This window comes from Leuresthes tenuis, unplaced genomic scaffold, assembly GCF_036924035.1.
Source record: "Leuresthes tenuis unplaced genomic scaffold, fLeuTen1.0.hap1 SCAF_24, whole genome shotgun sequence".
Lineage (NCBI taxonomy): Eukaryota > Metazoa > Chordata > Actinopteri > Atheriniformes > Atherinopsidae > Leuresthes > Leuresthes tenuis.
Genome location: NW_027325378.1, coordinates 14482854 through 14500941, shown reverse-complemented (window position 1 = coordinate 14500941; position 18088 = coordinate 14482854). Strand labels below are relative to the sequence as shown.

General features: G+C 42.7%; 1 protein-coding gene across 1 annotated transcript; it reads right to left on the bottom strand.

Annotated features, from left to right (window-relative positions):
- Positions 1–2138: 2138 nt before the first annotated feature.
- ppp1r16a (protein phosphatase 1, regulatory subunit 16A) lies at positions 2139–17207 on the bottom strand. Its single transcript, XM_072378450.1, has 11 exons — positions 17185–17207; positions 8346–9480; positions 7947–8017; positions 5577–5722; positions 5103–5206; positions 4883–5007; positions 4536–4661; positions 4379–4454; positions 4106–4235; positions 3869–4031; positions 2139–3784 (listed from the first exon to the last, which is right to left on the bottom strand). The coding sequence occupies exons 2-11, from the start codon at positions 8593–8595 to the stop codon at positions 3260–3262; spliced, it is 1716 nt and encodes a 571-aa protein (XP_072234551.1). The 5' UTR covers positions 8596–9480; positions 17185–17207; the 3' UTR covers positions 2139–3259.
- Between the last annotated feature and the right edge of the window lie 881 nt (positions 17208–18088).

Here is an 18088-nt window from a genome sequence, read left to right as displayed (position 1 = left end):
CGACTATTCGCTTTTCAAACTGATCCCAGTTATATTATATAAATGCGTCATGACAGCCATCAGAGAAAAACAACAGCGGTTTCACAATCGGATTAGAGGCCGATGTCCACATTTAAAGCAAATCACTACAAAGAACAAACAAACAAACAAAAAAATAATCAGATTCACTGTATAATCAGTTCAGTTTACAAAAAGATTTTAAAAATTAAAAAGAGAACTAATTATCCAAGGTAATTACGTCACAGTTACATTGCAATACTTAATTCGATTAAATTTCTCTAAGCTCCGTTTTAACTGGAGACTAATTTGCATTATTTGGGCTTGTGAAGGTATTTGTTTTAGAAATGTAAATTGAATGTATTCCTCATCTATTCCATAAAATTTAGTGCTCCAAGAAAAAAAAAATCCATATTCGTATTTATAAGTAAGTCAGCAAGAATCCTGTCAGGTAACCAGTTTTGCTAATGATGACTTACAGATTTTTTGTTTTTATTCCCCTTTAATGTATGACTTATGGAAGATGGAGTTTTCATTCATTTGCAGGGAAAATGGAAGATGAGCATTTACACCAAGTGCACCTCTGGAGTTACAAGAGTAAAAGCCCCTTGTGTCTTTTGACTAAAGACAGCAGCAACAAAAACTCTCAAAACAGACTAAAAATGAATTTTTTTCTGTTTCAACCTTCATCAACTATGTAAATCAGCTGCTTTAAAAAAAAAATGATATCAGCTTCCTGTCTGGTCTGCCATCTGAAAATGTTCTACAGCTGGAAACAAGGTTCACAAGAGTAAAAAAAGCCAAACCTTTTCCATTCTGCGGTGATGAGGCGGTCTTAATGTCGAACGTCCTCCTCTTCATCCACGGGTCACTTTTACAATGAAATATATTGACTTGTCGTATTGGGTGAGGCTTCGCTGCACTGAAGCATCCCAACGAGCCACAATAACAAAGGCAACGTTGTTACATTCAGCTGAAATAACATCTGTGGGAAAAGACGACTGCTGGCATGAAATATCAACTGTACATACTGCATTATGAGCAGAACTTTAGAGAAAGATCTTAAACAGCAAAGTTTGTTTTGGTCATCGTGCTACACTTAGACGTGTATAATCGAGCTGACAAAAATAAACTTAACTGGAGGCCGCATGCACAATACCAGAGTGTTCATACATTGTTGTTTGGAGCCAAAAACCACAAAAGGTTTGGAGTGAGATTAGTAGAACATAGCAGGCTGTCTCTTCTTGTTAAAGCCTGTTCCATGGTTTAAAGTTAAAGGGAAACACGCTGCTCGGAGAGGCCACTTGAGAGGGCATAAAAGGAGGTAGATGCTGGTTTGAGTTGTCTTCGATTTACCATTCCAGCCAAAGAAGGCGTGCATGTCAGAGGGACACAGTGTGAGACATCTTGGAAAGGGCTTGGGAAAGACATCCGATACGTCTTATAACCGTTCCTATACAAGCATGTGATGCCCCGGTGACTTTTGTGTGTCATCCAGCGTGTAATTTGGCAACGTCCAATAACACGTCAACATCACGTAACAGGTGTAACTTTAGAGTATCCCATTAAAGAGGAAAATGTGATTATTTATTGCTAATCAATCCCTTCAGTCAAAACATGTGGGAATGTCAACAGGTTCTATTTAAACACGATGGCTGTTAAAGCCGCGCATCTGTGTGATCTGTGTGTGCGTTAATGTTTGCAGGTGTGATCACAGCACACATATTCAGGTGCATGTTTTAAGGGAAAAAAATAAATTAATTAAACTGGACAACACACTGTGAACACTCTGTAGTGGAGAGTGTACTTTGTGTGTCAACTGCTGCCTGCTGGCAGACCGATAAGAACGGACTGTGACATTCGAGATGTGCTGAAAGTGTGGGAGAGTGTGATGTAAGAGGAAGAGAAAGAGAAGGGGTGGGGTTGGGGTTCAACTGCTCAATTTCACCACCAGAGGAGGCCACTTCAGGAAGGCTGGAGGTCTCGAAGCAGAGGACCATCAACCAACCCTGACCCGGTTTCCAGCGTAAATCAAACAACATGGATGCCATATTCCATTAATCCCATCATTATATTCCCTCGCTTCACACATCAACGCTGGCAATATCCAGGTAAAGCTGCATGATTAAAAAAATACAAAAAAATGTTTGTGAAAACAGTGTTTTTATGTCTGTTTTTTTTTTTCTGAACAGGGATCAGTAAAAATCACTAACAAAACTGAAATGCGACACAGTAAGCAGTGCATTTACAGAACATCAAGCCCACGTCTGATCATTTCATCCCACCGCTCACCAAACTCTTCCACGTGGGACTTTGTGCAACCATTGCAAACCACCGTTAAATAAGCCACCGAATGAAGGCACCGACCTCTGATTAGCAAACGTACAAAGTGTTTTTGATTTGACAGTAAATCTAATAACTGCGTCTTTGATAACTCGGTGAACACAAAACTACTTTGCCCCTCAGACTCTCGCATCATCATGTCGCTCTTTAGAATGGAACAGTCGTTTCTCTTAGTATAAGACAGAATAAATAATGATTCCGTTCTGAGCGTAGAAAAATAGAAATACTGACAGAATCATAGGAATCTGGGCGTGATAAAGGTATAAGTCATTTTCCCACTTTAAATATCATCTCATAATAAAGACAAACAATTTACAAAGTGCAGCCTTTACAAATATTCAAATATGAGCTTTTTATGCACCAAAAAGCTAAACTAACGTATTATCAATTCATGAAAAACAAAAGCAAGCGTGGAAACAGTCCATTCTTAAGCAAATTCAGTGTAACTGCTGCATATAATCAACTTGTCATTACCAATCATTGTTTCCAAATGTGAAACTCTTTTTCACTTGTAAAACAAACGTTTAACAGCAGCCGCTAAGCAAAGAAACAACCTCATTCTCATTCAAATAAAATCAGAAAATTTCATTTTTACTTCAACAACTCATATTCTACTTGATTCTAAGACATTTCACTGTGGTGACTGAAAATAAGTGAAGATTGGACCGGAATCTGTCCTTCTCCTGAGCTGACCTGGCGGCCAGCAGAGAGGCGCAGGAAGGAGTGCTCACAGTTTGTGTAAACTGAAGGAAAAGAAACATAGATTGCACTTGAATTGCAGAGTAGATCAAACCATCATTGGCATGTGGCCCTCACTTACAGTCTTCAGTGTTAAATTTCAAGTGTATCCGCCACTTTGGAGTGTAACCCGCACAGTTTCTGTGCTTTGCAGGCAGCGTGTCTGACTGTGTGAGGCAGTCTACATGAGGCCACAGCAAGGCTCTTTATTGTTGGACTGGTCCTCCTCAGGGGCTCGAAGTTTCAGTAGTGGAGGATCTCCGCTGGCTGGGGTGAAGTACACCTGGTTGGGGGAGACCGCCTGCTCTGTGGGGGTCATTTGGTTTTCTGGCTGGGCCTGAGAGGTTGTCACCTCAGCTACTGCAGCAGAAGGCTCCTCCTCCACAGGAGGAGGCAGGGGAGGAGCAGGTGCTGGGAACTTATTGAGCTTAGCAGCTGCCCGCTGGCGTTTCAGGTCAGCCAGGGTTTGGTGGGATTTTTCCCGAGACATTCTGTCTGTGGCCTCACCCTCCGTGGACCCAGCTCCAGATGCAGAGCTGAGCTCGTAGGAGGCGCTGCGCTCCATGCGACCCCCACCGCTCCAAAGCTCTCCAGGTACAGAAGACGCCAGAGAAACGGAGGTCTCTCCGTTCCCTAAGCTGGAAGCAATCTTCCGATCTGCGGCCTCGAGTTCTTCTAAACGTGACGTTGCTGCACCAACAGCAACCTGAAACACAAGAGGAACATTCAAAAACCACACGCAGGCTAATCGCGCCACACTGAAAAACAACAACCGGACATTTTCATTCACCATGGAGGCTTGCTGGTGCAGCTCATTATCGGTTTGCCTGTCCTCGTCGTCATCCTGAGGCTCCGGCTGGCGGCCGCGCTCCTGCCACACGATGGCTTCTTTGTGGTGCTCTCGCCGGTACAGACTGGAGCGCTCATTAACGCTGACACGACGCACCACCTTACTGCACGAACAAAAGTAAAACACTTGAGTGCGTACAGTTCTCACCCTCTGATTCCCCTGAGATCCTTCTCTTACCCTCGGCTTCCAGTGCTTGACACTCGTCTTTGCAGGGTGGACTTCTGCCTGTCCTGATTTTTCATGATGGCATCGTGTTTATGTTTCAAGTCCATTAGTTTGGCTCTGACTTCCTCATCCATACATACATCTGATAAGAAAAGTACAGGAAAGGTTAGAAACTTAAATGTCTCACATTAGACACAGAGACAACAGGTTTCTTTTTCAACAAAGATAAATACTATATATATATAAATAAATGAATAAAAGGGGACCAACAAAGACTGATCTGACCTAAAGGTGTCTCCTCCAGCACAGACTTGGTGTTCAGACTGGCTCCATGGGCCACAAGTAGTTCCACCATTTGAATCTAAGGAACAAAAAACAAATACTACTTCATGAGTCAGTTGAGGAAAGAGTTAGTCTTTGTTGTTATGGCTGCAGTACCAACCTGTCCCCAGCAGGCGGCAGCATGTAGCGGCGTCCACCCGTCAGAGTCCTTCAGCTCCATCTGAGCCCTGTTTTCTAGTAGCAGCTCTGCTACAGAGATATAGCCATTGGCAGATGCAATATGGAGCTGAGAGGAAAAAAGAAACAGCAGTGAGGTTTCCCATCAGCCAAGCACTGAATTCCACAGCTCCAGGCAAATAAAAGAGAAAAACCACAAGCTCTCCCAAAGCCTTTTGGACATCGTCAAAAGTCTCAGTTGTCGGCTGTATCTGCTGGCACTTTTTCCACGTTCATTTCACAACTTTCACAACCTGGTTACTTTCAAATGCAAGAGTCCGTGTGTCTCACCAGCGTTGCTCCATTGTTGTCCTGTGCGTTTAAGTCTGCTCCGCTCTGAACCAGAGCCTTGACGTCTGAAAGCATGGCCATCTCTTTAGCTCCCCTGCATTCATCTATGCGGTCCTGAGTTATCCCTGAACGGGGAACAAAGATGGCCGTTACACCTGTGTACCAACTGATTTCAGATGTAAAAAAAAAAAATCATTTTGATTTGACTCAGCTTACTGACCCTGTTCAGCCATAACCATCTCTAGCAGTTCGAGGGTGGCCTCGTCCTCACAGAGGTCATAGGGCATGTTGCCATCCGCATTCACAGCCAGCAAGTCAGCTCCACTAAAAGCAGACACACACACACACACACACACGCGCGCGCGCAAAAACACAGAGTGCATTCATCCATACATCCACAAAACAAAGTGAACAGGATTAAATCCACAAACCCTGGTGTGCAAAGTGTTTTCGGACTGCGGCCACATTTGCATTGTTTCTGTAAACATAGCGCTTTTGTGGTTCCGAGTCTGTTTATGCTCCAGTCAACAAAAAAAATAGAGAAATTCTAACCAAACAGAAGAATGGAACCATCATTAAAAACAGCTGAGCGACTGCTTTGCAATATATCAGCTTGTGGTTTTGGACATTTTGAAAAATTAGGATTTTACAAAGAAGAAGTGAAACCAAGAAAGAAACTCCTTGGTACACTCACGCTTGAATGAGGAGCTGCACCAGTCCGGTGTGTCCACAGGTGGCAGCAGCATGCAGCGGTGTCCACAGCTCACTGTCACAGGCATTCGCACTGGCACCGGCATCAAGCAGGCACTGCACTATTTCCACAAAATCATCTATGCAGCACTGAAATACACGGCATATGTTGACAGATATTAAAGTGAATGATAATTATAGACAGAACGTGAAATGAGCGCGAACACACATGCAAAACATGTAGAGTAGTTGAACAACAACAAGTACAAACGGATAAATGTATGCAGTATTCTTAGTGGTAGCTACTGCACTGGCTTGAAAAAGCATAGCTTCATCCTCTGCTGTGCAAACATTAAGTTTTCCAAGAGGACCGACTGCTGTCATAAAGAGTTCCCTGTGCTCACAGACGCTCCTCTCATGAGTGTAAAGAGGCGCATGTTTGTGTTATGGTGAGAAAAATCCTTATTTAAATTGTTAAGACTAATGCTTAGCTTTAAATTGGTTTGTCTTAACTTTGCAGTCAACAATAAAATAGGAAAAGTGTTATGGATTCACTCAGATGATGAAAAAAAAAAAGGGAAAAGAAAAGAATAAAAAAAAAAAAAAACAATCTGGTCGTTACAAGGTCCCAAAATGAAGTAAATGCAACCTGACAGCTTTACACGACACATTGCATTGTGTCATGCGTTCAAATAATAACATTAAGCCAAAATACTGAAGCACAGAGTGAAAAACTTCACCCTGTGAATCAGTAAGCTTGCAGAACCACCTTTGATTCAAAGTCCCAGAACAACTTCAGTCATTTTCTTCACGGAGTTATTAGTCTCTCCTGTGTTTGTGGAGTGAATGTGGCTTTCATATTGTGACTTTGGCTCAGCTATTGCAGCACCTTGTGTGCTTGGGATCATTGTCCTGTTGCATGATCTCCTTTCTACCGTCTGTCAGACAGATGGCCTCACACTTGACTCTAAAATACTTTGGTAAAAAGAGGAGTTCATGGTGGTGTCCAGGTCCTGCAACTACAAAACAAACCCACATCATCAGCACTCCACCACCATGACTGACAGTTGGCACGAGGCGTTTGGTTTTCCTCCACATGGAGCTCAGTCCATTACGACGAAACATGTCAAAGCATGTCTCCTCTGTCCAAAGAAAACATGCTCCTTATTTTTTCCTCTCTAAACAACCTTTCCACCAAGCAACAGCTATTCAAGCTTTTTTTCCAATTGTGCTGTCCGAAACTTCAACAGCAAACATGCACAGTCTGACTTTGGAGTGAACTCCTCCTGAGAGGATTGGCAACTGTTTGCCACTTGTGAATAATCTTTCTCACTGAAGAATGCTGGATTCCAAGTCGTTTAGAAAGGGTCTGACAGCCTTCCCACAGCCGCTGGGGGAGCAGCAGTTGCTTCTCTAAGACAGCAGCTGACATCTTTCCTCCTTCACATTGTGTTAACACAACTAAGTGATCCAGACCAGCAAACTGTCAAAACATCTGCTTTTATAGAGGTGTTCACACTGATGGGGACCAGCTAATCAGGTGCAGTTTATTAGCTGCTACTTAACCTCTTAAGTTCTGTGGAAGCAATAACGATGGACTTCATTTTTCATGCACTGCTTCTGTATTTTGGCATAGTTCTTATGTTCAATATGTCGTGTGTTGTTCATCCGATGTTCCATTTATCTCATTTTTACAACTGTAAGGACACGATGGAACATTTACGATGGGTCTCCCTACACATCCCTATTTGTGGCCTTCTAATGACAGAGAAACTCACATAAGATAATTCAACTTTCAGACATAACAAAGACCAAACAGCACATGGAGATCTCAAAGCAGCGGCTGAAGACAACACACATGTAGACAGAGCACAAAAGATGATCTGGCACTCTCAAACTGTAAAAGCTAATCCGTGTTATCATTTCTTAGACAATACTGTACTTGTCTTGAACTTCTGACCATACAGGAGTGTGCTTGTGTTAGTGTATGTGCATCATGTGTATGTGCACGGTTGACAGTGGGTGCGTGTTATTTGGGTTATGACGACCCGCTGCTTCTCAGTCAGAACCCATTCGGATACAGATTGAGATTGACAACTGAATCATTATATCGCGGCGCATGAACAATTCTACTTTGTGGAAAAACTCTATGACATCCGATGACACATTTTCATGTAAATTTAGTTATAATGGTGTGTTGGGAGACATTGGACAAAAGTAAAGAAACAAATCAGGCAGCACACGAGAGGCGACGTTTAATTTCCAGAAGCAGCTCTTTAGCCTGGTTGTACATTTCAGTCATCACAAGCAGCAGTGTTAACTAATTAGTCAGGTACCATGTTGTTGCCACGCTTTAAATGAACCGTGTGTGTACCTGATGTAGGGCTGTCAGTCCGTCCTCGTTGACCAGATCTGGATTGACACCGCTGTTCAGCAGCTCCCTCACTAGAACGATACAAACGCATACACACAAGCGGCGTTCTGATAAATGACTGAGGTGAAGCTCTTTTAACTGTATATAAATGTTAAAACACCCAAGTCAAAGCTGTTTGCCCTAAACTGAGTTGGTGTGTGACTAGAATTACAACAAACATGAACAGGGGAAATATTTGCTTTATCTTTATCTTTATCTGGCAGGAAAACAATAAGAGCCTTGAAAAGAAAATGCTCAGCCTAATACAATTAATCTGAGGCATAGCCAGTGTAATCTTTGCTCAAATACCTTTATTTAAAGTGGCTGGTTTAAACACAGCAAAGGTGTGTTATTACCTACCCTCCTGCAGGTCATTGCGGGCAGCTGCATCTAGCAGGGTGATGGAGTTGGGGAACGTCACTCTGTTGTTGTGGGTCTTCTTCTTCTTGTCTGCTTTGGCCCTAGACCCTCGTGCTGCTTCCTTTTCCATCTGTGCCCATGCCTTCAGCTGCTGAGCACGCCGCTTCTGGGCGTGCTTCAGTCTTTCTGTGGCACCCAGGCGCCCGATCGTCGCCATTTCAGCCAGCAGCTCACCGTGATCTGTTGCCATCGCCAGTGGCTGTACTACGACACTGCAGTTTGTTTCAGTTAGCTTGTGATGTGAGGGTGATAAATCCTTTCAGTGATTCAGGGTTCAAATTTTCACAAAAGCCCCCCCATCCTTATGTCAGACCTAACAGGCCTACAGCCTGTTGACGGCCTGTAGGAGAACACAAAAAAAGATGGTGTGGGTGTTTTTTGTACAAATATCTTTTCATGGGGAGGAAACAGAAATCAAGTGAACAGCAAAAGTTCCCCAAACTATAATGAAACAAAACAACTTCTGCTGTTTCATCAGGTGATGGATATCTCCATGATTTCAGACGTGAGCCACCAAAAGGTCACGGCCATGTCTCTTTCCCATGTTTTATTCAACAACTCTTATCTTGCCTAAATGAAATGGTGGTAGAAAGGTGTCCAAAAAGCAAAAATCCAAGCTGTGGAATTCAGCCAGTTTTCAATCCTTTCATCCATTTCAACCGAAGGGAAACTGGTTCTAATGACACACTCAAGCAGAGACAAAGGGGAGTAAGGCAGGATTTAAAAAGGCAGAGTCAAACTGCTCTCCTGGTTCGAGTCTATTGTAGCTTTAAATCCATATTGGTGTTGACTGTATCCGAAACCTGGATCCAACAAGATTTGAGAATCCACATGTGTCAGTGAACAATAAATTCAAAATGCAGAAAGAACCAAGATGTTCAGTGACAGCAGAGAGGGACGTCTGCAGGATTCACACATGGCTTGACGCACTCCCCACTGAAGTTAAATATCCACTGGTGGTACATGGAGAACATTCTGTAAGTTGCTGTTGGTGCACTTTTTGTTGGTTCCTCAGATGAAGAGACCAGGATACGAAGGTTTCAACGAACGGTTCCTCAATGGCACAGTCTGCTGTCTGTGGGCAGGAAGAGAAATTGTGAGTGCTGTGTTACAGTATAATATACGCATGCTGCACTCCTAATCATGTTATCTTTAACCCTTGGGCTCCACCCCCCCCCAACTCCCTCCACTCCCACTCCTATCCCAAAGGAAACCTGATATGACGGGACACTTTTCATTAATGATTGACACGCCCAGCAGCCTACGTGCACTTTTCTTCCGCAGAGGTATTCACAGGGTGAGACACGGTGAAAAAGTGCCCTCAATAACTGGAGTGTAACATTTAGTTTCAGTACAAGTTCTAACTCTGGCAACATCAGGCAGCAAGATCACTCTCATTACCTTTCGTTTACTTCCAAGCCAAATTACACGGCTCGCACACACTCCGCTCTTTCCAGGCTGCTCATATATTATTTAGGCCTTGGCCTCTGTGTGCTGAGAGGAAGGTCAACTAGAGGCACTCTGTAAGATAGAGAGAGAGTGACTGACAAGACAGGAGTCCCAGGCCACAGACACGACAGAGCAAGCAGCCAGTACCTGAAAAGGTGGTTGAGCGGTAGACTCCAGTGTTCTATGAATTAGCTGACAAATAAGTGTGCAGAGAATTACAAAGTTCTTCTTAGACGTTCATGTCATTGAGATTTAAGGCTTCAGCAATGTTTTCCAGGCAGTCTCTACAGTAGGTGCGTTTCCATCAGCTTGTTTAGATGGGCATCGAAAAGTATTGCATTGGAAAATTATGATGGAAACGCCATCGTTCGAATTAAAATCCCCTGATTCGCACAAATGAAAATACGCTGGCTAACGCCGGGTTTTGGTTGATTCGAAAGGGATGGAAACAGCTGTGTTCGCATCAAGTCTGCCGTGGCGCGCTTTCACCCCAGCTGCTTCCGTTGGTTGGGGGTCACTCACAAGACAACAAACATGTCGGACAAGGGAAGGTTTGTGGGGACGGAGGAAGTTTTTAACTTTAAATAAGGACAAACCGCCATCCTTGACAGTAAACAGCAGAAAAATGCCAGCATATATATCAAGAGCTCCGCGTGGAAATGTGTAGCCGGGGGTTTGATAAACCATGGACTGCATTGAGAAATAAATGGAAAAGTCTGAAGCGGTTATTAGTTTTAACCAAAGTCTGTACTTTTGATGGAAACACACATGATTCGAATTTCTTAATTAATGCGCATTTCCCGATGATTTGAATCCCTTTTGGATGGAAACATGACTAGTAACCACAAACAGAATCCTTGGCTAAAATAAATATATCCAGAAACAGAAAGCAAATATTGAATCAAAGGACTAAATTTAGATATGTGGTGTGTAAATACCTACCATCTCAGTGTCCTTTAGGGTTTAGTCTGGCCAACTGAAATCTTTACTACTGCCTTAGGGATAGACTATTTAAAGAAACTTAAGGTCTCACCCTTTGTCATGACTACAATGTAAGGATTTCCTTAGACTGGGGTAAAAACCCAACACAGTGCAATAAATGTACAGTCACACAAATGAACATAAACTTGGAATGCACAGAAACATGAAACATGAAGGTACATGTGTAACATACTAGTGACTGTGAGGTTATTTTATTCATCCATTGTTTCTCCTAAAAAACAGAAGGGAAGCGGTATCCAAAAATGCATGTTTACATAAAAAAGGCCAGCAAGAAACAAACTTAAATACACCACATCTCTAAGAATCAATGGTGGATCATAAGTTAGCCGTCCAATTCGTTTGTTGGTCGGCAATCTTAACCACAGCTAACAAATGGAAAGATTTTTGCTGCATTTTTCAGTAAGTGGCTTTAAAAGGGAGAAAGGATTGCAGCAAGAGAGAAAATCCCTGCAGGAACTTAACAGCTGTATTAGAGGGATAATTCCAGACACAATCCCGATAGACTGAGATCCCTGACATAAAGCTCCAAAACTTGCATGACGATGGTGTGACTCACAAATCGGACACATTCCTATTCGCCATTCTTATATGTCGCTTTTATCTGACTACCAATGACGTGAGACTTTATTAACACTATTTATATTATAACAAAAACCCCTCATCCACCTCTCTTCACTGCGACTGGGAGATGTCTTCTTAACAAAGTTTATTGTACCGATTAACGGTTATTTAAACCACAGAAACCACGCAGCATTGTAGATGATATCATAGTCTTAGGTCTGCAAAATTAAACTGATACAGCAGCTTTCGAAGAGCGTCAGTATAAACCTACAACTGCTACTATTTCTGTTCCTTTAAACCTGAGGAACACTGTGACGCGCCTGTTGGTGGAAAAAAACATTTTGCCTATATGCAAAGCTCAATCTAGTCAACACTCAAAGCAGCTCGGAGAGCAATATATTCTGAAGGTTAACCACCAAAAACCCTCTGTGCAACGCAGCATCAATCCGTAAAGCTGCCCTAAACGACACAGCGTCACTTGAACTATGACAATCTCATTAGCGACTTCTGCCCGACGACAAGCAGTTAACGCCGTAGAATGGACTGACCGTTTATTTACAGGTTTAGAATGGGGGGGTGTTGCTGGATAAGGTTTACGCTACCTGTTGATGAGTTGTAATAACATTAGATACTTTACAGAGCACAGGTCAATTTAAATGATTGGATGGATTTAATGGATAAGTGGGAAAAGCAAAAGGGTATAAAAGCTCTGATGACACTAGCTCACTTACAAAAATGCCAGCTTTGACACATACAAACTAATAAGAGATAATCTCCTTCTGCCTTAACATGTTTCTAAACACTGACAAACACTCAGGGCACAAGAGGACAATGTTTGCCGATTAGTGACCTTGGCAGAGTTTGCAAGACAAATCAAATCTTAGCCAAAGCCAATCTGCGCAGGGTTTTAAGGGTCAGCCACACACACCGTTTAAAACTGTTTCTTACCAATGCAACACACGCACTCAAACTTTCTGACTATTCGCACAACGATTCCATCCCGTTCTCGTCCCGACCTCCACTTAAATGTTTTAAAACATGGAGGCAGAGAATCTTTATCAGATGTGAGACATAGTATTATATCTGCTTTTGTATTCTAAAGCCCCGCTTCAATCTTCTCTTTGACTTCATTTGTTGAATCCGCAATTACGATTGGATCTAGCCAAGTACCAGAACTGGAACCTGAAGTTTATTTTCTGACCGTCTGCAGCTATGTTAAAACCTCCTGCTCGGAAGTGATTTGCATCAGGGCTCGTGAGATCGGATGGGTCTCAAAAAAGCTCACTAACAAAGGTTTACGGTCACCGACTGCTAATATCCGGGTATGTCACCACTCTGACGTGGCAACCTGCATTTCATTAAGCATCCATTGAAATCAAGGTCACGGATTTAGTTCCACTGTTGAGTTGCAAATAAAAAAATGTAAACATCCATCCATCCAACTCATCAAACATGGAATAACGGCCGCGGGGCCATCCCGGTATTTGGATGTTCCCGAGGTGTTCGAATGGGCGTCCAAACATCAACACGAATGGAAAAAACGCATTTCAAACTGGTAAAGAGGCTTACAATCTTACACAATGAAGACTTAGAACACATTAAAGCTCCGGTCTTCCTCTCCAGATCAATTGTGTTACCTAAACGTATATCGTTCTAAACCTTAAAGCGCCGGAAGGCAAAATGTGCCTGTGAACCCAGCGTTTCGCATGTCGGCAAACAAGAACTATTTGACTTGCACCGATGTGCATCAAGACATTATAGAAGCTAAACTGATGGCGAGACGAAGTTCAGAGCAGACAGTTTTGATCACTGTTATGCCATCATAAAAGGCAATATGCAGAACTGGGTGTTGACAGCAAATCGGACCAGAAAGCAGCGCATGCATCCCTGCCGCTTTCGTAAGAAACAACCAGCTGGAGTCGTAGCTCCTGATACAGTCAGCTTGTTTACATGACACTAGGAAAAAAAACATACATCTAGAAAGTTCCATCTTTCTGTAAAAACAGCAAACCGTGTATATCCACAAAGCCAAATAGAAGAAGTTATCATCGAAGCTGTTGTCACCCACAAGTGGGTAAAAACGCTGGAAATTAGGAAGCTAGAAGCTAACACAGTCCACGGCGCCAGACTTACTTCAGGTAATAACTCGATTCCCCTCCCATGCATGTATGCGGTGGGTCCAATCAAAAGCCCAAGTCAAGCTGTAATCAATCGTTCAACTCGACTGTGCACGTAACAGTGTTGAATGGCTATCAGACGGAGATGTTAAAGTCAGAGAAAAAGTCATCTTGACCTACCGCACGTGAATGGTCTCTAATACTTATTTTTATCCACAGTACACCATGAGCACAGGAGTCATTGTACACGTGTAGATAAGTCACCACTCCTACCTCTTATGGACACCAAAGGAGGAAATAAATCCTTAGCACAAAGTGAGGAATGTCCCCTATTTTTTCTTTTTTTTGTCGTTGTTCCATCTTTGTAGACGTTTATAAGCTTGAAGGTGGCGACAGGTTTATAAATAGTCGGTTTGACAGTAAAGTTCAGAGGGTTTGTGAAGACTGTCGAAGTGTATTATCAAAAAAGAAAAAGGTCACATCACAGAAATTCTGTAGCTATAAACAAAGATAAAGTAGAAAGGCCATCAGTCAGCGGACCGGTGTGAAGCAGCCTTTCATTTGTCGTTTAGTTTGGCCTCATATAAACCAAGCCCCTTTGGAGTTTGTTGGTGGCAAGGCTGTAAGAACCTTGTGATTTTCTGAGTCAAGCAAAAACCAGACAGAAGTAAAAACATATGGTGAGATCACCGACACGGTACACTCTCTAGCATGGTGGTACAGCGCACACACACACACAGAAATATAGCAATTTCATGTGTTTAGAAAAATAACCCCACATCAATCAGACATTTGTAGTCTTCTGACTTGCTTTCCATTTTATGACCTAATAGGGAAGGCTGTGGAACACAAACTTTCTCTTAACAGCCGTAATGAATGGAGTACTATGAACACACACACACACATATTCACAAAAGCTCATACATTCGTCTAGTGAGTGGAACTTGGTGTAAGAGCTTATGAGTAACCTTCCAAGAGCAGAACTGAAAAAATAAAAATAAATGGCTTACACCTCTGCTCATACTTCAATCTGCCCACACAAGCTGCTGTGTTCTTCATTCATGGTTTGTCATCATGAAACAACACCAGACAGCTGCTGCATACACGCAGGAGCTTCCAAACCTGTTCGCTGAAACAAACAATGCTGAGTCAAAGTAGCTGGATGGTTCGGGAACGATCCCGCTTCCAATCTGACGCGAAGCCAGATGACCTGAACTGCCTCACAAATACATGGAGAGGCTGTTTTTGACACATAAGAATTTTTTTAACTGAAACTGGTTTGTTGATGTCTGCGTTTACGTCAGCTTTTCTGTGCATTACTTGATGATGTTATGAGAAATTATTGCGCCTGCAGGCGGTGAAAGAAGGACAGAACCAGCAGGATTACAGGAGAGAGGGAGGAGCATCTACAGTAAGCCCTGTCATGTGTAAAGGTTTGAGTTGCTCCATATAATCGCTCAGAAATCTCAGTAATTCTGCCAAGTAGCCGAGAGCAGGGAGAAAGGGAGACCTCAAGGAAAAAAAAAAAGAAGTACAATGTGAGTGGATGTATGATGGATTGAGATTAAGCAATTGGGCCTAAAAACATGCAGAGTCACAGGAAAGAGAATGAGAGAGCAAGAGGATGTGGAAAACAGAATGGGAAAGGATATAGAGGAGGACATGAGGAGGAGGAAGGATGGGGAGGAGACTCAGAACAGCCTAAATTAGGTTCTGTGAGCTCTCTGAAGCAGGAAGAAGGCTCGAGTCACGCAAGTGCAAAGTTGGAGAGAAAAAACAGGGGTGAAGAATCTTTAACTGGTGTCCACGGGATGTGGTGCATGTGACATCTGTTCACAGAAAGTCTCACGTTTTAAACGTGGACGTAGTGGTAAAGACATGCATCGGAAAGAAGGGAGAGAAGCAGGAGGGAGTTCATGCACAAGCAAAGGAATGTCAGGGAGAAACAAACCTGCTCGACTGAGTTATCAGATCATGAAAAATTAAATATTCTGGGATCACAGAGAAACCTATGAAGCAACTTCAGGATAAAAACAAGAGCTCAGTCTCTTGCCCCATCTAATGAAAAGCTTACTCCGTTGGGAGAGGAATCTTCTTCTGCAACCGAGAACGCACACATTGGACAGCCAATCGTACGTCCTTACAAGACAACGCAGGTTACAGTCCACTCAATGATAAGTGTTGAAACGTAATCTCACATCTTTACGATTTCCTCCTTGATCTGCGACAGCCATGCAATGCTGTGTGTACGCAGTCACGTTGTGCTTCAAAGAGCCTCCAAGATAATCCCGGCTATGTGGTGAAATCTGCAAATATTTGACCATCTTTACCAAGGAAATGCTGTTTTGTTAAAAGTACTTTGACCACACGTTACAACACTTAATGGCCATATGGTAATTTAGGTTAATTAGTCATTAATGCAATTTTAAAAGTCAGGGTCAGCGAGTTATGTCATACTGAAATCAACCACAGAGGCCATCATATAATAACTTTTTCCTTTGATAGAACAGAACAGTGGGTCTGCAACCATAAGTGGGACACTTCTCATATCATACAGTTTAGGATTTGTCAAACATAATCCAAGTCAGTTCAAATGATTAACGTCCGGCCTTGAAGCGTCCAATCCAGAACCAAAAGATGTTCAGTTCACTCATTTAGGTGTGAAAGCAAAGAAAACCAAGTGTCTGACACAATGAACCTGGTGATCAGTTATTAAAGTAGCAGCTGATCAACTGGCTGTTAAAGTCCTTTTAATGAATCAAATAATGCTTTTTCAGCCAAAGAGATTACTGAGGTTGCAAAAGAACAGACTGAGCTACACAAATATCGCGCCATTGGTCCTGCACAAAACAATGAAGAAATAAACAAGTAATAAACCTGCCGGATACAAGGAAAAGGAGATCTCGATTAAACACGGGGGGAAATTCATGAGCGAGGCAGTAACTGATGGTTTTGTTATCTTGGCTGTTCAAATGTTTGGTCCACATATCAATGGAACAGCTATCCTGCAGTTAAAGGTTGTGGACCTGCAGCCAGTAACATACAGTTTAATGTCAGCCTGCGTAGCCCTGACAGGACACGTTTCCCTCTGACAACACCGGTACATTTCAACAATTAAAAGGGTTATGCTATAACTACCCCTCGGTATATTTACTTCGGTACCATCACTGTGGCAGCAAATAATCATTAAAAGTTCTAAAAGCAGAAACGGAAGTATAAGCCCTCGTCCCACAGATTAGCTAACCTGCGTAGCGGTCCACGTAGAGGCTCAACAGGTGGTTTAGTCAGACAGGTAAACGTAAGCAGTTCATATAAACCACCCGCTTTTACTCATAAAAATAACCTCACTTTCAGAGTAAACGCTATAGCGTTTTCTAAATCTCACATTTAAAACAACAGAAATGGTAAACCCACCTGTTGAGCGGAGATGAATACAACTATTGATGTAACGTCATGCTAACGTCACCTTAGCCTTGCTCGCTATTGAGCGACACAAAGACCTAAAAACCCACCGCGTTGGAGTTGAGGAAATATTTTGTTTTCTCAAGGACGACCTCGCTCAACTGACATAGCATGACATGCAGCCGAGCAAGGGCGTACAACGTCGACGTAAAGTGATAGAGAAAAAAAAAACTATGGCGACAGCTTACCTGTCAGTTGTACCTCCTGTGCAGGTCTGCGGTTGTGAAACTGAATCAACTGCTGTCCACCGCTCCGGCTTATTTAGTCCAGCCCTCAGGGGAAACGCTTCACCATAACAACCGGACCTTCACTCTCTCCTCAACAACCCAGAGGAGCGCCACCAGAGGGCGACAAAGTCTCTCGGCTGACGTGCTCGACAGTTTAAACATAAATATACCTTCAGTTCCACCAGTGACTGTAATAAAACTTCTGGAATAAATGGATGAAATTAGAGTCTGATGTTTTTGTTTGTCAGTAAGATGATAGTCAGGTTATTCTGTTCAATTCTAATGACGGAGATCGATCAAAGTGTTATTTTCCCATGGTATGGAACAAAGGTGCTTCCTGAAAAGTTCCTTCAAAAAGTTGTTGATCCCCATAAGGCTGGTAAAGGTTACAAAACCTTTTCTAAAGAGCTCGGACTCCACCGATCCATTCAGTCCCACTGCGTATAATTACAGGAAATTTGAGACCATTGTTCCCCGGTCAAGCAACAAGCCCAACACCAATACAAAGGTGTGTGATAGCTTTTATTAGGTCAAAAGGGAATGCGGGCAAACCCTTGGCAAATGCAGGCCTCTCTTACATTGGTTAATGTAAAAGCTGAGTCTGCCATCAGCAGAGCACTGAACATTGTTGCCTCTCTGTAGTTTGCTAATGATCACACGGACAAACCATGAGAGCTCAAAATAGTTCCGTGGATCGATGAGACCAGAAGGAAGGGTATAATTCCAGTATAATAATCTTTTGCTTAGTAGTAGTAGTAACATGGTTTGGGCCTGTTTTACTCTTAATGGCCCACGACAGCTACTATTGTTAGTGGCAATAGATTAAATAAATTCAGGCGTATGCCACTGAATTCTAAGAGAGAGA

Bases quoted from the DNA above. Each gene is read 5' to 3' on its own strand.
- ppp1r16a (XM_072378450.1), bottom strand. From the start codon at position 8,595: ATGGCAACAGATCACGGTGAGCTGCTGGCTGAAATGGCGACGATCGGG. The intron at 8,018-8,345 runs GTAGGTAATAAC...GTATCGTTCTAG, and splicing joins CCGCAATGACCTGCAGGAGG to TGAGGGAGCTGCTGAACAGC. The intron at 5,723-7,946 runs GTACACACACGG...CGTGTATTTCAG, and splicing joins GACTGACAGCCCTACATCAG to TGCTGCATAGATGATTTTGT.